General features: G+C 40.1%; 1 protein-coding gene across 1 annotated transcript; it reads left to right on the forward strand.

The window, feature by feature from the left end:
* The first annotated feature begins 2,698 nt into the window (after window positions 1–2,698).
* Window positions 2,699–20,847, forward strand: LOC139370607 (calpain-2 catalytic subunit-like). The gene is made up of 20 exons (XM_071110194.1): window positions 2,699–2,984; window positions 3,543–3,612; window positions 6,870–6,988; window positions 7,223–7,356; window positions 7,510–7,678; window positions 8,208–8,291; window positions 9,714–9,799; window positions 9,891–9,959; window positions 11,327–11,487; window positions 12,049–12,227; window positions 14,126–14,337; window positions 14,495–14,531; window positions 14,813–14,878; window positions 15,102–15,159; window positions 18,043–18,107; window positions 18,408–18,476; window positions 19,228–19,306; window positions 19,749–19,865; window positions 20,258–20,316; window positions 20,453–20,847. The coding sequence occupies exons 1-20, from the start codon at window positions 2,748–2,750 to the stop codon at window positions 20,474–20,476; spliced, it is 2,094 nt and encodes a 697-aa protein (XP_070966295.1). The 5' UTR covers window positions 2,699–2,747; the 3' UTR covers window positions 20,477–20,847.
* Window positions 20,848–21,290: the final 443 nt, after the last annotated feature.

Raw genomic sequence — 21,290 nt, forward strand, 5'->3', positions numbered from 1 at the left:
GTGTGTGTGTGTGTCCTTCAAAGGGACCCCTTTTATGCAAAGTAGACTAGTTACTATTAGCCTAGACCAGTGGTTCCTAAACTTGTTATAATCCCGTACCCCTTCAAACATTCATCATTGTAAGCCTGCCACGCACACACTATACGATACATTCGTTAAACATAAAAATGAGTGTGAGTTTTTGTCACACCCCGGCTCGTGGGAAGTGACAAAGTGCTCTTATAGGATCAGGATACAAGTAATAATAATAATCAGTAATGTTGCTCTTTATTTAACCATATTACATACAAAACCTTATTTGTTCATTGCAAATTGTGAATAACTCACCACATGTTAATGAGAAGGGTGTGCTTCAAAGGATGCACATAACTCTGCAATGTTGGGTTGTATTGGAGAGAGTCTCAGTCTTAAATAATTTTCCACACACAGTTTGTGCCTGTATTTAGTAGTCATGCTAGTGAGGGATGAGAATCCACTCTCACATAGGTACAGTACATGGTTGCAAAGGGAATCAGTGTCTTAACAGCACGATTTGCCAAGGCAGGATACTCTGAGTGCAGCCCAATCCAGAAATCTGGCAGTGGCTATTGATTAAATTCAATTTTCACAGGACCGCTTGTTGCAATTTTGATGAGGCTCTCTTGTTCAGATCTCGATAGGTGGACTGGAGGCAGGGCATGAAAGGGATAACGAATCCAGTTGTTTGTGTCATCTGTTTCGGGAAAGTACCTGCGTAATTGCTCACCCAACTCACTCAGAGGCATCGCTATATCACATTTGACATTGTCCGTAAGCTTGAGTTCATTTGCACACAAAAAAATTCATACAGTGATAGAAAGACCTGTGTGTTGTCCTTGTTAATTCAGACAGAGAAGAGCTCCAACTTCTTAATCATAGCCTCAATTTTGTCCAGCATATTGAATATAGTTGCGGAAAGTCCCTGTAATCCTAGATTCAGATCATTCAGGTAAGAAAAAACATTACCCAGATGTGAGAAACTCGCCATCATGCAAGCGGTCAGACAAAGTGAAAATGATGGTCAGTGAAGAAAACTTTAAGCTCGTCTCTCAATTTAAAAAACTCTCAATTTAAAAAAACAGCACACTTCTGTATGTTGTAAAAGCATTGCATGGTCGCTGCCCATATCATTGCATAGTGCAGAAAATACACAAGAGTTCAGGGGCCTTGCTTTAACAAAGTTAACCATTTTCACAAGCTGTCAGGCATTAATTCCCTTGGCAGCAAGAGCCTCTCGGTGGATGCTGCTGTATGGGTGGATGCTGCAGTATAGGTGGATGCTGCAGTATAGATGGATGCTGCAGTATAGATGGATGCTGCAGTGTACCCAAGTGGCGTCGGGGGCAACTGCTTGCACGCTTAACACTCCACTATGTCTCCCTGTCATGGGTTTTGCGCCATCAGTACACATACCAACACATCTTGACCACCAAAGTCCATTTGATGTCACAAAGCTATACTTTTAAAATATCCTCTCCTGTTGTCCTGGTTTCCAGTGGTTTGCAGAAGAGGAAGTCTTCCTTAATTGACCCCCCGTAAATGTAACGGACATATACCAGGAGCTGTGCCAAGCCCGCCACGCCTGTTGACTCATCCAGCTGTAATGCATAGAATTCACTGGCTTGTATGCAAAGCAATAATTGTTTCAAAACATCTCCTGCCATGTCACTGATATGTTGTGAAACAGTGTTGTTTGATGAAGGCATTGCCTGTATAGTTTTTTGGGCGTTTTCCCCCAGCATTGTCCCAGCCATATCTGCAGTAGCAGGAAGAATTAAGTCCTCCACAACAGTATGGGGCTTGCCTGTCCTAGCCACTCAGTAGCTCACCATATAAGACGGTTCTAGCCCCTTCTTATTAATGGTATCTGTTGCTTTTATACACGTCTTACTACTCGGAAGTCGTCTTAATTCTCACTCAAAAAACTCCTGTGGCAAATTTTTCAAATTGGCATGTTTTGTTTCTAAATGTCTGTGCAAGAGTGAAGGTTTCATCGAGTTATGAGATAGTACTTTAGCACATATAACACACTGTGGCTGAGGAAAGGCACTACTCCCAATATAAGTGAACCCCAAATCAATGTAGTTCTCATCATATTTGTGCCTCTTCGATTGGCTACATATGGACTGTTAGTGGAATTCCCGCTAGAGAGTAAAGGTTAATGTGATTGGATGTTAATTATATGACTATGCTACCTGTATTTGACATTGTGTTGTAATTTCGCTGAACACTAGATGGTTAGATGTCAGTGAAACAAGGCTACTCAGGCAAGAAAAAAAAAAACATATAGCCTCATTGGAAAATATAAATGGACTGTTTGAAAATGTGGAGAATGTTTTTTTTAAATATTTTTAATTTAAAAAAAATATATAAAAAAAATGTGAATACCTGGCCTAGACTATTATTAGTTGACTTTGTTAATGGAAAGGCTAGTAGTGTTGGCTACACTACAAAGAACGTTCAATTAATGTAAAATGCCCAATGAATATTAGAGATGTCTGATTTCTAAAATATGTGTTGTTAATGTGCAATTAAAGATGTGAAAATTGTATGGAGATGTTCAATTGAGCTCTTTCTTTTCCCCGTAAGAGATGTTGAGAAAACACGCATTAACTTGCGTCTGACAAGCCCCGCCTGTAAAAGTTTTGGGCGGAGAGTCAAAGCAAAACTTTCCATTAACATCTGTAGATTTTTTGGTGATAACGACGTTGTACAGCATCTCACTGATAATGTCTGGAATGGCGTCTAACCTAGCTAAAAAGCGGGCATTGGCTGCAGGGTTTGGCACTAATGCTAATGCGGTGAAATATCTCAATCAGGATTTTGAAGCGCTTAGGGCGCAATGTTTAAGTCGAGGAGGGCTATTCTCGGATCCAACTTTCCCAGCCGCACCCGAATCTTTGGGCTTTAATGAACTCGGACCAGGCTCGTACAAAACTAGAGCAGTGCAATGGAAAAGGCCAGGAGTAAGTCTATTTTTTCCACCCATTAATGTTACATGTTTAAGTTTATTTAGAAAGTTTTATTTTAAACATTATAAAATATATGTATTTCCAATTTCCCATCATATTTGCTCCGTTCATATTGTTGCTCCGTGCGTTTTAAACTACCCGTGCATCATTTGGCCTATAGCCTATTCTGTGATTATTTTCTAAAATATTAAGTAGAGGGGCTTTTGAATCAAGCTCAACTCATCTGCGTCAATAGTCTGTCTACTCGTGCTGCTGAGACAAGATTTGTCCAACGGAGGCCAGAATAAAACAAAGCCAAGCGTTGATTTATGCAGTTTAATGATTCTTAAGAATGCTTGTAAAGAATTTGGAATTTGCGACAGCTTGACAATATTGCATATACTATGTAGATTGTGAATTTCTTAATATATAATTTGAAATTGTTACTTGATTTATCAATTTCTCCTTTGCTTTTACATGAGATATCCTAAGCATAGAAAATGCTCTTGGCTTTGTTGTTTGTTTTCTGCTCTTGTGGTTAATGCATGGTTAAATGTGACATAATATCCTCAGGAGTTGTGCTCAAGTCCAGAGTTCATTGTTGGAGGAGCCACCAGAACAGACATCTGTCAAGGAGCTCTAGGTAAGTTATGTCACACTCTTATAGGGTCCACTGCAAAGCAATTTTTATTTGAAAAACTGCCTTTGTAAAAAGCCCCCATTGCATCAAAACGCGAGTTGAACTAGTACAGTCCCTACACTCATGGCTTAAAACATTTACATTCTTCATGCACTGCATAAGAGCTCCATGGCCTTACTCAGCACTGTTTATTGTAGAGTCCAGTCTTCTGCCAAATAAATAATACAAACCACCTGAAACATATAACTGTGCCTTTTCTAGTATATATTCAGGAAGGGCAATCATCTAAAAGGGATAATAAAGTTTTTTGGCCTTGAAAAAATGCAGCTGAAATTTGATATCATCCTCATACCACAGAAAGGGGTTTGGCCATTGTTTGTCACTGGTTTAATCAATGGCACCATATGCTTTTAAGGAGACTGTGCCCAAGTGGGAAGTGAAGACCACACACACACACACACACACACACACACACACACACACACACACACACACACACACACACACACACACACACACACACACACACACACACACACACACACACACACGTGGGCACACACACAAAGTCTGCCTTTCTCTGTTGTAACTAGTTTGCAGAATTGGAGAATATAATTGTTTGTTTTTCACAGGCTGGCTCACCACTTGTGTGCGTGCCTCTGTAAAACCACACCAGAATTCTAGTTTATCTTTTTTCAAAGCTACCACTGTGAAAACATGCATGCCAGCTAAGCTTTCTTTTTGTAAACTGACAGCTTCAAGGCCAATTTATAATGCTTCTTTTAATCTTGATATGTTCTGAGCGTGTATAACCGACTGTAAGTTGTTTAGCTGTTTCAACTTAGTTACCCTGCTGATGTGAAATATTAAGTTAAATTAACTTATATATTAAACATGTTTTCAATCGCATACAAGCATTTTTTAGAACAGTGTTGATTTTCAAAACAGTGTACACTAGTTACCTTATCAAAACAGAAAATACATGAATCAATCGCAAATACAATCCTTAAAAGAACATGACTTCCTGCAAAAGGATTAACACAACATACTGACAAAACAGAAAGTTAGTCTGTCTTAAAAAAAATCTATATGTTTTCTTTGTAGTCACATTGATCAAATTGGAAATTCAACTATCAAGGTGCTATATTATGGCCAATTATTGTCCTTTTATGCGTTTTTCACCAAATAAATTCATATACATCAAGTTAAATATTGCTTCTAATCAAAAAGAAAATGGAAATCAGCACATTGTGTGCAGGATATATTAATCGGTATCATCAGAAACCAATTCCATGTATATAATAAGTAGGCTGGTCTACGTATACCTTTGTAGCCTTTCCATCACCAAGCAGACAATCCCCAATAGAAGTAACAAAATGTAAATACAGTGGAGAAACACAACATATGATGAATGTATAAGCCTCAACACACACCAAAGAAGAGTGCTGTAATAGAAGGTCAAAGTGTTGGAAATGATGACTTAGGACTAAACCAAAGTTACTTAGAAATAACCCAACCTTATTCTCTGCACCTCTGCATGTCCGCAATGTTGTTAAAATATGGAACTGATGGTGATTTAGAATTTTGTGCACTATTATTTACTGATGATGGCTGGCAACAATGAACACAATCAGACTTATTTCTCTTTTGATGAAAATGTGAAATGATTTAGAGAACAAAACACTTAACAGTGAACTTGACACCTAGTGTCACAACACGTTATATGTCATAACAGCTGACATAGCGTGTCGTCTGTCGCAATATGGTCATAACAGTGTCATGACACATATATTTAGACCTGTTGTGACATATATTGCATTGTTTCATGGCTGGTTATGGCACCTACATAAGAGTGTCAAAACCCACATCACAAGGCAAAACATTCAATTACACCATAGCCTATTTGTCAACAGTATTTATATGTTGTAAACATTTTCTGAAATTGACCATATTGAATTATCATTGTAATTGCGCACACACTGATGTCAAACATGTACCTACCCCAATTCTCTGTTGCTGATGACTGGGATGAATGCAGGAGCAGACTGATGATTGACATAAGGGCATGTATGTAATAGGCCTATCTGGCTTATATGATTCTGACGGTCATAATGCTTCTTGGCAGTGTCTTAAAGTGTATTTTCTTAGTCCAAGTAAAGTGACACAGGATGGTCATAGAGCTTCTTGACAGTGTTATAAAGTTTAATAACACGACTTTAAAGAATTCTTTACAACAACAACACAGGATTTAAGAAACACATTGTCAATCGAAAGGAAACTTCTTGGCAGGGAAAAAACACATTTGAACGTAGGTGTCATAACCAGCCATAAAATAACGCCATATATGTCACAGCAGGTGTTAATATAAGGGTCATGACAGTGTTATCACCATATTATCACAGGTTATCACAAGTTATGTCAGCTGTTATGACACCTTATGACATGGTTATGACCGTATCATAATGTGTTATGATGCTAGGTGTGAAGTAAAGTGTTACCAAATGTTGTGTTCACTGATTTTTATTTATTTGTATTTATAGTTTTGCAAAAGGGCGTCTAAGATATGCAATCCAGATACAAAGACGAAAAAGTGATCAGAAGTTTGTCAAATTAATTTGGCCATTTGATCATTGTTGTTCTGCTACAGTTACGTTTGTCCACAGTTCTGGAGAAAAAAAAACGCTTGCACGCGATTGAGAAAAACGTTATAATATAACTAAGATTTTGTTACCTAGTTTTGTTCATTGGATTTCCTCAATTGACTTAACTTGAAAATTTGACTCAATGGCCTATGTCCTCATAACAAACTTTATGATAGGACCCTAGTATACAGAATTGTTTGTCTCCAGTTAATGGTTCGCCTTCCATTGCAAATGTCACAACTGCATCGATAATATAATAGATAACCCAAAATCAACCAGTTACACCACTTAGAACCAGTTATTTTATTGTCAAGTGACTGTTGGCTTTTCGCTTTCTGCGGTTCTCTGGGTGGACTTAACAGATCTGTTTATTGTTCCCTGTCCCCATTGGAAACTACATAACATGAGAGGAGGTTAGCTACAGACATATCCTTCCAGTGTGTTGCCACGTCACAATGCACTCTTGTTTGCATTGGGCAATAGCTTGGTGCACTCACTGCTTGTGGTTAAAATCATAATGCAAGTATTCCCCTAAAGTACACAACCGTATTCTATATAAATAATGCAAATAAACCCAAATATACAAACTTAGATTCTGTTCTTTTTTTTTTTATTTAGGTGACTGTTGGCTTTTAGCTGCCATTGCCTCTTTGACACTCAATGAAGATGTCATGGCTAGAGTGGTCCCCGTTGGACAGAGCTTTGGGGAAAGTTACGCTGGCATTTTTCATTTTCAGGTAAAATAAAAGCGAAAAAAGCAAAATAATGTTAGGCTTCTGTTTGTAATCTATGTGTACTCTGTGTACTCACCCAAAATACAAATAGGTAACTATGTGTACCTTTAATGTAATCAAAATATGCTACATGTGTTTAACCATTTAAATCCATAGGTTGAAAATACACAAGGTCTAAACTAAATCTAAATTATGGTACGAAATTGTATGTATTAATTTCTGTCCCCCATTACACAGTTTTGGCAGTTTGGGGAGTGGGTGGATGTTGTCGTTGATGACAGGCTGCCCACAAAAGATGGAGAGCTGCTGTTTGTTCACTCAGCTGAGGGCTCAGAGTTCTGGAGTGCACTGCTGGAGAAGGCCTACGCCAAGTGAGTCTATATACTTGCGCTGCCTTAATGATTAACTGCCGGTGTAAGAATACAATACTTTCTTTAGGCATTGTAGGGGAAACCATTGTGTGACCTATTTTAAACATGTGTGATTTAGTCTTTTTAATTTCAGTCTTTCTGCCTTGCCCACAGGGTGAATGGCTGCTACGAGGCCCTGTCTGGGGGCTCCACCACTGAGGGCTTTGAGGACTTCACTGGGGGCATTGCAGAGAACTACGACCTGAGGAAACCCCCTCCGAACATGTTCCAGATTATTAAGAAGGCAATTGAGTCAGGGGCTCTGCTTGGCTGCTCCATTGACGTAAGGCTCTCTTTTCTGTCCTTTTCACTCTGTTTATTTTAACAGCACAATTATCACCATAGACCGTTAAAATATATATATTTTTAAAATATCATTCAAATATATGTTTCAAGTTATCCTTTTGGATAGTGTGTTGGGTATATAGGTTTACTTGCACAGTGTGTGCGTTTAGAAATGGAAAATCAATGTGTGAAGTACGTTACGAGAGGTAGAGTAGAAAGGGGTGAATGTGTAACATAAACAGATCAATCAATCAATCAAGTTATGCAGCTATTTTTTAAACACATTTGTTACAAAGTGCTTAACAATAGTAACCTAGACCTAAGCCAAAATACCTATCAGGGGTGTCAGTGGCAAGGAAAAAGTATCTTGGTAGGAAGTAACCTGGTCAAATTGAAGTTCAAAATATACTGTATACAGTATTAGCATCTAGGTCTTGTGTAACTATTCATTCTATAGTTCATTCCAAGTTTTTTCTCACACCCCTACAATTCTTTGGTCTAATCCTAGTTTTCCTGTGTTGGTGCAGATAACCAGCGCTGCTGATTCTGAGGCAGTCACACGACAGAAGCTGGTGAAAGGGCATGCCTACTCCCTAACAGGGGCAGTTGAGGTGAGACCCAAAATGAAAGTAGATGATGTACAGTTGAAGTCGGAAGTTTACATACACCTTAGCCAAATGCATTTAAACTCCTGACATTCCTGCCATTTAATCCTAGTAAAAATTCCCTGTCTTAGGTCAGAAAGGTTCACCACTTTATTTTAAGAATGTGAAACGTCAAAATAATAGTAGAGAGAATTATTTCTTTCAGCTTTTATTTCTTTCATCACATTCCCAATGGGTCAGAAGTTTACATACACTCAGTTAGTATTTGGTAGCATTGCCTTTAAATTGTTTAACTTGGGTCAAACGCTTCATGTAACCACAATGTAGCCACAAGCTTCCCATAAGTTGGGTGAATTTTGGCCCATTCCTCCTGACAGAGCTGGTGTAACTGAGTCAGGTTTGTAGGCCTCCTTGTTCGCACACACTTTTTCAGTTCTGCCCACAAATTTTCTATAGGATTGAGGTCAGGGCTTTGTGATGGCCACTCCAATACTTTGACTTTGTTGTCCTTAAGCCATTTGGCCACAACTTTGGAAATGTGCCAGGGGTCATTGTCCATTTGGAAGACCCATTTGCGACCAAGCTTTAACTTCCTGACTGATGTCTTGAGATGTTGCTTCAATATATCCACATCATTTTCCTACCCCATGATGCCATCTATTTTCTGAAGGGCACCAGTCCCTCCTGCAGCAAAGTGCCCCCACAACATGATGCTGCCACCCCCGTGCTTCACGGTTGGGATGGTGTTCTTCGACTTGCAAGCCTCCCCCTTTTTCCTCCAAACATAACGATGGTCATTATGGCCAAACAGTTCTATCAGACCAGAAGACATTTCTCCAAAAAGTATGATCTTTGTCCCCATGTGCAGTTGCAAACCGTAGTCTGGCTTTTTTTATGGCGGCTTTTGGAGCAGTGGCTTCTCCCTTGCTGAGCGGCCTTTCAGGTTATGTTAATATAGGACTCGTTTTACTGTGGATATAGATACTTTTGTACCTGTTTCCTCCAGCATCTTCACAAGGTTCTTTGCTGTTCTTCTGGGATTGATTTGCACTTTTCACACCAACGTACATTCATCTCTAGGAGACAGAACACGTCTCCTTTCTGAGCGGTATGACGGCTGCGTGGTCCCATGGTGTTTATACTTGCATACTATTGTTTGTACAGATGACTCCAACCTAAGTGTATGTAAACTTCCGACAACTGTAGATATGTGGAATTTTTTTACATTTTGGTCAAAAAAATTAAGATAAATGATAAATTACTACATTCTTCTAACTATAAACATTCTTGTTATGGCATAAGGGCAACTTAATGTAAAGTGTCACCCAACTGATAATGACTGTGAAGACGCAATCATTCCCCCACCCACATGATCCCAATTGATGGTCCATGAGGGTACTTATGTGTAAGTTGTGCATGTGTTTTTAGGTGACCTATCGTGGCCGTAAGGAGAAGCTGATCAGGATACGTAACCCTTGGGGTCAAGTGGAGTGGACAGGGGCTTGGAGTGACAGGTGTGCCTTTATCAGAACAATAGCTCAGAGAAATGAAGGTTCCTTGTACCTTATAGTAATATGACCTTTCACTGCTTTGCCCTCCTTCCAGCTCCTCAGAGTGGAACTCCGTTGATGATTCAGAGCGCCAGAACGTCAAAGCTGATGATGGAGAATTCTGGTACAACAATTTTAGTTATTTAGAGTTGATAACCTTGTGTCTAATACTAAGAAATATGGGTAACACATTGAGCTACGTATCTTATGCCAAGTTACAAACTTTTCAATAATGTGTGTTATGAGGTGATTAATACTAGTTTAGATAACCTTGTCCTTTTAATGCTTATTGTTGAAGAGGTTCCAAATAAATCAAGCTGCCAAATTATATTGAGGTTTATGATAAGTTTTGCACATAATGGTTTTGCATTACAAAAATGTTGCCCTTATGTCATGGGCAGGATGTGAACCCTGGTCTCTCACAGGAGAAACCCACGATATTTCCTGTTGGGCCCAGAGTGACATTGATTTTGAAGTCGCTTGCACGCGGGGATACCCCATTACGAGACTATGAGCCGGACTCCGCTACATGTCCGCTACACTTAGGCCAACATTTCTAGATGTAGCCAAAGCCTTGAACCCTGTTAGTTAAAATGTTCTACCTGTAGTCAAAGCATTAATAAACCTGTTAGGCTAAAATTGCTAGCTGTAGCCTTAAGACATATGTTATGTTATATGCATTCGCTTAACAGTAACTATTGTGCCAGACAGTGGTGAAAAAAGTACCCAGTTGTCATACTTGAGTAAAAGTAAAGATATCTTGATAGAAAATTAATCAAGTTAAAGTGAGTCACCCAGTAAAATACTACTTGAGTAAAAGTCTAAAAGTATTTGGGTTTAAATATACTTAGCCAGGGCACACTCCATCACTCAGACATCATTTACAAACTAAGCATGTGTGTTTAGTGAGTCTACCAGATCAGAGGCAGTAGGGATGACCAGGGAATTTATCTTAGTAAGTGCTTGAATTTGACATTTTTCCCATCCTGCTAAGCATTCAAAATGTAATGAGTACTTTTGGATGTCAGGGAAAATGTATGGAGTAAAAAGTACATACTTTTCTTCAGGAATGTAGTGAAGTAAAAGTAAAAAAATATAAGTAGTAAAGTACAGATACCCATAAAAGCTACTTAAGTAGTACTTTAAAGTATTTTTACTTAAATACTTTACACCACTGGTGCCAGAAGATGTTTTATGTTATGACCAATGAAAGGTGCATTCTGTAATTTCCAGTCAAAAGTGCTGCCCCTGTTTTTGTTTCTAAACTGAAGGGTGGATCGTAGCAAATGTAATTTTTTTGTTAGTGTTTCTGTTTTTTTTTTTCTTCAGTTTTATCTTTTAGTTAAGCTTCTTGCCCAAATGTGTTTATAGTACCTGAAATGAAAATTAAATGAAAGTTACAAAATGCATTTACCTTTAAAGTGGATCTGTCCCCTTTAATCTATCAACTGGTATCAGCTAAGTATTCCACCCATTCTTGCCCATGTGCAGGATGTCATTTACAGAGTTCCTGCGGCATTACTCTCGCATAGAGATTTGCACTCTGACCCCAGATACACTAACGGATGACTCTGTGAAGCACTGGAGTGTGTGTAACTATGATGGTAGCTGGAGGAAGGGTTCCACTGCTGGGGGGTGCAGGAACCACGCCTGTGAGTACAATTGCTGAAGTATTCAAAAGTGACCATATTCGTCTCTCTCTACTTTCACATTCACTTAGAGAGCAGAGAACCATTCATTTCAATGGAACCTATTTGATATGCATCAATAGTGCAAAAGCCAGTACAAAAGCTGGAATTATATTGAACTCATAGCAATGTTTACGCAGTGTCTTTGTTTACAAAACAACTGCCTGTGTACAGTGCTTGTTCAGTGGTGTCAGTGGTAGTTGTTACAAATGCTGTACACAACATTGTATTGAATATTAGCACAACATTCCAAGGATATTTGAAAGTAGACTATAAATAGCACTTTGTTTGTGAAATTATATAATGCTATTGTTTGTTTATAACCTAAATACAAATGAATAATGGGATTGTTAGCTAATACTAGCTGGGAATGTCCTTGGTTTTCTGGGTGTACAGTTACTCTGTCTTGTGCTTGTATTCAACCTCATTCAGCTTAACACTCCTCAAACAAAATACTTTCCAAGTAAACTCACACTATTTCATGCTTTAAAAAAGTATATTCCGTGACCTCCCTCCCAACTCCAGACACCTTCTGGATGAACCCCCAGTTTGTGATCAGGCTGGATGAGGAGGACGATGACCCTGATGATAACGAGGTGGGCTGCAGCTTCGTGGTGGGCCTGATCCAGAAGAACCGGCGCCGGCTGAGGAAAGTAGGCGAAGACATGCACACCATTGGCTTCGCCATCTATGAGGTGAGGAAGGTCTTTCTCAACCCCCTGCGGTGTGGCTTGAGGAAGGGGGGTAGGTTCTAGTGGGCAAAGCAGTTTCACTAAAAGTTCCACATACTCCATACTCCTCGTACAAGTTGAACTAGATAGTGTTCAAGGTGTTTAAATCACAATTAAAAGGCATCTGACAGGCTCTGTTGGCATTGGCAAATGCATTTCAATGCTTTGTTTTGTTTCTGGCATTTATATATTTGAATGTATATATTTGGATAACTGTTTATTTCGATGCTGTAATTTTTTAACTGACTGAAAATATCTGTTATTAATTCAGGATTTCATTGTCATTATGAGATGATACTAAGACTATATAAGGGGTCATACATGCTTATCAGAAGTTTTATAATGATTAGAACTGCATCACAATAACAGATAGTGGCAGAAAACGAATTTGTTGATATGAGGTGAAAATATAGTGATTTTTCTTTCGTTTCAGGTTCCATCACAGGTGAGGGATTAACCAAAGAGACCATGCAGTGTGTAAGGACCAATAGTCAACAAAGGTCTGCTACATATGTTTACATATGTTACAGTTATCTCCTTTAATTGTATTCTGTACCAGGGGTTGGAACTGGTTCAGGGAACAGAACCAAAATCTGGAAAATAATTGTAAAAAATTTAGGAACAGAACCAGAACCGAGAATGAAAGTGATCTCTACTGTTCCGGAACAGAACTGTTATTTTAAAAACATGGGAACCGGTTAATAACGTTATTTTACGTTCCAGGCATTTTTTTCCAGTCACATATAAAAATGCAAAGCCCTCACTGTCACTCAGAAACGTATTCCAGTGTCTGCTTGCCAGCTGAAAATCTTTGCCAGTGTGTGTGTGTAGGCTTCCTGCCCCTCCCCCTCCCGCCGAAGCATGCATAGTCTACTGTAGCTAATGAATTTACAGGCATGATTCCGAAATTAGGGAGAGAGATGTTTTATTTGAGAACAATAGATTTACTTTTTCAATGCTAGTTAAGGAAACTACAGTTATCACGTTTCCCATTGGATTTATTAACTACAAAAAGGTAAGATGTGTTTTTATTTGAATTCTAGTGCCACTCTGCACACACTTCGGGGTGGCAGGTAGCCTAGTGGTTAGAGCGTTGGTCTTGTAACCGAAAGGTTGCAAGATCGAATCCCCGAGCTGACAAGGTAACAACAAGGCAGTTAACCCATTGAACAAGGCAGTTGTTCCACTGTTCCTAGACTGTCAATGAAAATAAGAATGTATTCTTAACTGACTTGCCTAGTTAAATGAAGGTAAAAAAAATAATAAGCTTGCTAGCTCTGGTCTAGCTCTTGAAAACTCTAGGTGGCATTATGTGTAATGTGATGGAACTGAGAATTATGATCAAGGTGATCATGGTAAAATGTTAGTTAAGCCAACTCTCTGAAATACAAAGACATTCAAAGTTCCTTTATAGAAGCTGCTCCTCCGTAGGTAAAGTTTTGTAGGCCTAATTCAGATAATGCACGTTATAATAACAAGATGCCCAGCGCTTCATGCCTAGCACTCTCCTCACCCGCATCATTTCAGTCGCATGTCGCACATAGCTTGCCCGCTCCATAGTGAGCTGCTCTATCCATTGGTAAAATTATGTAATGTCGAGCTAAATGTAAAAAAAATATGCTGATTTCAGAGGTTGAAAAGGGAACAATATAAATTGCTTTTTGGTTCAAACCGGTTTAGAATATTATTTTGCTTTTCGGAACAGTGGAACGGGACGAAAAAAATATTGGTTCTGTTCAGAATGAAACAATTAGAAAATAATTTTGGTTCCAACCCCTGTTATTTTAAATAACCTTCAGGAATGCCCTTTGTTTGTTTGTTTCTTAAAACACACCCTGCATCTTTCCCTGATTGGTTTGTTCTCCTGTCAGTTTCATGGTCAGAGGGAGGTTCACCTGGACAAGAATTATTTCCTGACACATGCTCAAAAGGCCCGGTCTGAGACCTTCGTCAACCTTCGGGAGGTTAGCACCCGCTTCAAAATGCCCCCCGGGGAGTACCTCATTGTGCCCTCCACCTTCGAGCCGCACCTAAATGGTGACTTCTGCATCCGTGTTTTCTCAGAGAAGCAGACTGAGACTCGGTAATGCTCTCACCTTTGCTCAGGTTTCATACATTTTCAGGGCCAAGTGATAAAATGACTCCTGCACACACAATGACCTCTGACATACAGTATAATGTGTTGGTAGTCTGACTTGTTACTGCCTGATGTCAACTTTTTTTTATGTTGTGCTATTTAGACCATGTGACGATCCTGTCAAGGCAGACTTAGATGATGTGAGTAGTGCACAGAATGTTTTGGTTTCACTTTATTTTATGCTATTGTTTCCTCTAGTATTTACTAGGAAATTGGGTAGTAAACAATGCTTAAGGTACTTTCTGATACTTAAGACAATTGATAACTAGCCGTGCCTAATAGTCCTTGTTTAGAAGAATCCCAAAGAAACAAACATGTGATTTCAACTCAGGTTTCTTGGTTTATTGTGAGTATTGCTCTCATATCTTTACATGTATAAACATTCTAATTATGTTCTAATATCAACTATTTTATTTTTTAGGAGACTGTATCTGATGCTGAAGTCGACGCAGGATTTAGAGGCTTGTTTACAAAGCTTGCAGGAGATGTACATTCATTTTTACACATCATTCTTTTGACACTTTTATCAGTGCATTACAACCTCCTAACCACCTCATCCACTTACAAAGGATGTTAAAGAGGGTGAACCTAAACATCAGTAATCTGGAAAAGGATTCTCTTTGCGGTTCTTGGGAGTTCTGATTTCTTTAGTATTCAAAATTGTGTAAAACATTTTTTTTGTATTTTATATGTATTGTTTATTTATTCAGGACATGGAGATCTCTGCAGCAGAGCTGAAAACCATCATGAATAAGATTGTCTCCAAACGTAAGTAAAAGTTTTGTTTTGTGGATCTGAGGCAGATGCGAATTAAATCAAATCAAAGTTTATTTGTCACGTGCGCCGAACAAAACAGGTGTAGATCTTACAGTGAAATGCTTACTTACAGTTTCTAACCAATAGTGCGAAAAGTAGGTATGTGTGTGTGTGTGTGTGTGTGTGTGTGTGTGTGTGTGTGTGTGTGTGTGTGTGTGTGTGTGTGTGTGTGTGTGTGTGTGTGTGTGTATGTGTGTGTGTGTGTGTGTGTGTGTGTAGGTAAGTAAAGAAATAAAACAACAGTAAAAAGACATTTGAAAATAACAGTAGCAAGGCTATATACAGACACCGGTTAGTCAGGCTTATTGAGGTAGTATGTACATGTAGGTATGGTTAAAGTGACTATGCATATATGATGAACAGAGAGTAGCAGTAGCGTAAAAAGGGGAGTTGGTGGGTGGTGGGACACAATGCAGATAACCCGGTTAGCCAATGTGCGGGAGCACTGGTTGGTCAGGCCAATTGAGGTAGTATGTACATGAATGTATAATTAAAGTGACTATGCATATAAGATAAACAGAGAGTAGCAGCAGTGTAAAAGAGGGGTTGGGGGGCACACAGTGCAAATACTCCGGGTAACCATTTTGTTACCTGTTCAGGAGTCTTATGGCTTGGGGGTAAAAACTGTTGAGAAGCCTTTTTGTCCTAGACTTGGCACTCCGGTACCGCTTGCCATGCGGTAGTAGAGAGAACAGTCTATGGTGTAGAGGTCCTGGATGGCAGGCAGCTTTGCCCTAGTGATGTACTGGGCCGTACGCACTGACCTCTGAAGTGCCTTGCGGTCGGAGGCCGAGCAATTGCCATACAAGGCAGTGATGCAACCGGTCAGGATACTCTCGATGTTGCAGCTGTAGAACTTTTTGAGGATCTCAGGACCCATGCCAAATCTTTTTAGTTGCCTGAGGGGAAAAGGCTTTGTCGTGCCCTCTTCACGACTGTATTGGTGTGTTTGGACCATTCTAGTTTGTTGTTGATGTGGACACCAAGGAACTTGAAGGTCTCAACCTGCTCCACTACAGCCCCGTTGATGAGAATGGGGGCGTGCTCGGTGCTCCTTTTCCTGTAGTCCACAATCATCTCCTTAGTCTTGGTTACGTTGAGGGATAGGTTGTTATTCTGGCACCACCCGGCCAGGTCTCTGACTCCCTCCCTATAGGCTGTCTCGTCTTTGTCGGTGACCAGGCCTACCACTGTTGTGTCGTCTGCAAACTTAATGATGGTGTTGGAGTCGTGCCTGGCCATGCAGTCGTGGGTGAACAGGGAGTACAGGGACTGAGCATGCACTCCTGGGGAGCTCCAGTGCTGAGGATCAGCATGGCAGATGTGTTGCTACCTACCCTCACCACCTGGGGGCGGCCTGTCAGGAAGTCCAGGATCCAGTTGTAGAGGGAGGTGTTTATTCCCAGGGTCCTTAGCTTAGTGATGAGCTTTGTGGGTACTGTTGTGTTGAACGCTGAGCTGTAGTCAATGAGTAGCATTCTCACATAGATGTTCCTTTTGTCCAGGTGGGAAAGGGCAGTGTGGAGTGCAATGGAGATTGCATCATCTGTGGATCTGTTTGGGCGGTATGCAAATTGGAGTGGGTCTAGTGACCAGCCTTTCAAAGCACTTCATGGCTACGGACGTGAGTGTTATAGTTCTGCAGTCAGTTAGGCAGGTTGCCTTTGTGTTCTTGGGCACAGGGACCATGGTGGAATGCTTGAAACATGTTGGTATTACAGACTCAATCAGGGACATGTTGAAAATGTCAGTGAAGACACCAGCCAGTTGGTCAGCACATGCCCGGAGCACACGTCCTGGTAATCCGTCTGGCCCCGCAGCCTTGTGTATGTTGATCTGTTTAAAGGTCTTACTCACGTCGGTTACGGAGAGCGTGATCACACAGTCGTTCGGAACAGCTGATGCTCCCATGCATGCCCCAGTGTTGCTTGCCTTGAAACAAGCATAGAGTTGATTTAGCTCGTCTGGTAGGCTCATGTCACTGGGCAGCTCGCGGCTGTGCTTCCCTTTGTAGTCTGTATTAATTTGCAAGCCCTGCCACATCCGACAAGCGTTGGAGACGGTGTAGTATGATTCAATCTTAGCCATGTATTGACGCTTTGCCTGTTTGATGGTTCGTTGCAGGGCATAGGGGGATTTCTTGTAAGCTTCCGGGTTAGAGTCCCGCACCTTGAAAGTGGCAGCTCTACCCTTTAGCTCAGTGCAAATGTTGCCTGTAATCCAGGCAACAGTGTTGGATACGCAGTGCTGGATAGCCCATTGTACAAGTGATTTCACCCGCCCTAAGATCTAGTCAACTGTTGCTCACTCCGGTTACACGGTTGACTTGAGTGACAAGGTGTTGTTGGGACCATTGGATCGTCCAAGGATTGCTGTTCAGGGTTAGTCTCTGTTACTCCTACTACCTAGAAAGCACACAGCTTCAGATGGACCTCAAGGCTATTCCAGAAAGATAAATAAAGCAAATGCAAGCTTTTATTATGTAGGTTACACTCATTGATGCCCTAGTACAAATGTATCAGTGCAACAAACAACTAGCAAATTCATCCACATTTTGTCTGTCACTGTGTCACATGTTGGAAGAGTGACATGATTCTTGGAAGAGGTAGGACATTTGATTTGATTGGTTGAGAACTTGTGAATGTAGCCACAAATTCAGGATAGAGTTGAGTTATCCTTTTTTGTGGATGATTCGTTGCCATCGTTTCAGCTCTCTCTGGCGCAGAACATTCTTTCTAGAGCAGCGTTGATTCAAGATCTGACAAATTTGCTGGCTAACTCATTAATCTCCCTTTTCTGGAACATCCCTCAATAGTCCTTTTTATTGTTTTGCAGGAACTGACATCAAAACAGATGGCTTCAGTCTTGAAACCTGTAGAATCATGGTCAACCTCATGGATGTATCCTTTCTTTCTGTCAGTATTCCCAGACTAAATGTGGTTTCCATATGTTTGATGTGTTTGATACCGTTCAATTTATTAAATTCCAGCCATTACAATGAGCCCGTCCTCCTATAGCTCCTCCCACCAGTCTCCTCTGTTCTATACTATAGTATGTCAATCTCCTAACTTATATCACATTAAGTAAAGCAGTGTTTTCATCTGCTGGCCAGTGGTACAAATTTGCTTAAGTTCCATGTTCAACCAATTATACGATATGGTGTGCTCGTACTGAAAGTTTGAATCTTAACTCTACAGCAGGACAGTGGGAATGGAAAATTGGGCCTTGGGGAATTCGCTACTCTGTGGAAGAAAGTGCAGAAATACCTGGTAAGATATGTGTCGAGAAGGGTTTGAATTTCTACCCCGAAGATATGTGTCGAGAAGGGTTTGAATTTCTACCCCGAAGTGGGTGCCCTGATTGCAATTTTCTATTGGTAGTTCCTAGCAATTTCTCCAACAGGTGTCACAGGTATGACATAACATGCTCAACCAAAAACAATGATGAGATGCATATCTGAGATTAGTTACACAAAGAAAAGAGGAGGGTCTTGACCTCTGTAATACTCTCATATTTATTACAAATAGAAGGCCATCGTTTCGGCGGTAGGTAGCCGAGCGGTTAGAAAGGCGAGCCAGCAACTGTAGGATTGTCAGTTCCAATCCCGGGTCTGATGGAAGAAATCTGTTGGGAAGTGAGTTGGCAACCCGAAGGTATCCTATATGCCAATGTGTGCCCTTGGGCAAGGCACTTAAAAACAACAGCTACCTGGGCACCCCGTGTGGCAGCCCCCCCCCCCCCTGCATCTCCACCTGTATGTGAGTGAATGTGTGCTCTCGGAGGGGTTGGGTTTTAAGCAGAAGTCAAACAAACCAACTAAATACTACTTAGAAATAATGGTTAATGTATACAATCACACATTACATTTAAGTTGGAAATAGTGGATGTAGTACTTACCCATGCTGATAATGTGGAGCATGCTATGTTTTACCTGGCAGCAGTACAGAAGACGTCATTGTTATTATGAGCATATATAACAAAAAAATATTTAATTGGGTAACGTGCCGTTTGTTCCTACAGGGTATCTATAAGAAGAATGACATGGACAATTCAGGCACCATGAGTACTCCAGAGATGCGTATGGCCCTGAAAGAAGCAGGCGAGTCTCTTGGCATTTTCTGATCCTGTGACTACTTTTTAATTGAGCCTATCTTTTTGGCTTCCTTGGAGATGTCGCTGATCTGACAGATATGGGTTGGTGAAAGTGTTCACGCTTAAGTAGAAGTAGATAGGGGAAAGGACAACTATCAATGGTATTGTAATGAGGCACCCGATTTGGAAAAGGACTGGTGCTCATAACCATAGCGTTCAAATTCCAGAAATTGAGCCGTTGAGCAAGGCCTAAGCTGATTGGTCTTCGAAGTGAATAATGTATGTGCAGAACAGACTAAAAACCCATTGAAGCAGTTTGGAGTAAGGGGAATTGAGCTGAACTGAAGGTGTTTGCAACAGAAAGAAACTCTTAGGTACACAGGCTGTCATTGCACTCAATGCTTCACTGCTCAGTTTCTAACAAGGAAACGCTTCTTTTCCTTCCTCAGGCTTCACTTTGAACAATGGCATTTATCAGATCCTCGTGGCTCGCTACGCTGAGCCAGACATGACCATCGACTTTGATAACTTTGTGGCCTGCCTTATGCGTCTGGATATGATGTTCAGTGAGTATTGTTGGCTTTCTCAAAATCCCAAACCATAAAGATTTCCTGTTGTTCAATAGTCATCATTTCAGTTAACGATATAGTCATTTATTCTTGAGGGATTTAATTTACAGTTGCTTTATGAACATCTGTCTTACCGTATCATAACCCAAAGCCTGTAGTTTCACTCCAAACAATGTAGTTTGTTTTCTTCCAGACTAAGTGGCTGTTTGGGCTGAAACACAAACTTCAGTTTGTGGTCATTTTAAAACTAATGAAGAAACAGTGTTTAAAAACTTTTCAATTATATAAAATCTAGCTAATCTAAAACCAGGCACTGATTTCATAGTTTGAGCTGTAACCTGTGTGTTTTTTTACTGTAAACAATGGATAACTACTCTTATTTTATACAGGGGTCTTTATGAAGATTGATGCTCATGACAGTGGCTCCATTGAGCTCGACTTCCATCAGGTCAGTGAATGAATTATTCAAAGAAACAAGGATGGCTGCTCAGACTTGAATATGATGGATATGATACTGCAGATAGCTTGGATTCACATCACAGGTAGGCCTAACGCAATATGATGGTCTGTTCTTTTTGTTACAGTGGCTAACATTTACGATGATCTAGAAGACCCCTGTTCATTCCGAAGAAAAATGTGCAAGTTAAAAAAACAAGTATTAAATTCATTATTTAATGGATTTTTTTTTATTTTTATGTCACATTTTTGTATGTATTTTATTCACTGCTGCATGATATTGTGTATTCGGTTAGACATTACTAGCTGTGGTATGGTATTACTGTGGTATATTTCATGTGAATGTCATTCTGTAAGAGGAACAAGGATATATTTGTTCGCAAACCACTGCAATCTGTTTACTTTTTGTATTAGAAAATATGCCTTGTAAAGATTGTGAAATTGTTTTTTATTTTGGCTGGTTTTATGGAATGTCCACATGGAATTCCATGCAATGCTCAAATAAAGATTTCTTATATTCTAATAATGTTAACAGTCGGAAATGAATCCATCGGCTATATGTAGGCTTTTAGGTTATAAACCAACGGTCTACGAGTGTCTATAGGCCTATACGGCCTATGATGCCCAGTTGCGCACCAACTATACACGGATCTTGGCCCTTCAATAATACGCTAAATACGATTGGGTGGATAAAATTGGCTTGGTTGATTCATTTATGCTGAGCCGCGGGGCACCGCACATAGACTCGGCGAAAAAGAGGCGCTCCTTTCTCAAATCAAACAGTAATCTGCCTCGCTCGGTCATTTTGGCATCAAGGCAGCATGGTGCATCGTCCAGAAACATCTCTTTTCATAAAATAAATGTTTGAATTTTCTATCTATTTTTCATTAGGAAAGCAGATAACGCGTTTTTATCTAACGCAATCCCTTTTGCATGGGAAAACACATAATCTAAACTTCATTGCGT

This window comes from Oncorhynchus clarkii, chromosome 17 (assembly GCF_045791955.1).
Source record: "Oncorhynchus clarkii lewisi isolate Uvic-CL-2024 chromosome 17, UVic_Ocla_1.0, whole genome shotgun sequence".
In the NCBI taxonomy this organism is placed as follows: domain Eukaryota; kingdom Metazoa; phylum Chordata; class Actinopteri; order Salmoniformes; family Salmonidae; genus Oncorhynchus; species Oncorhynchus clarkii.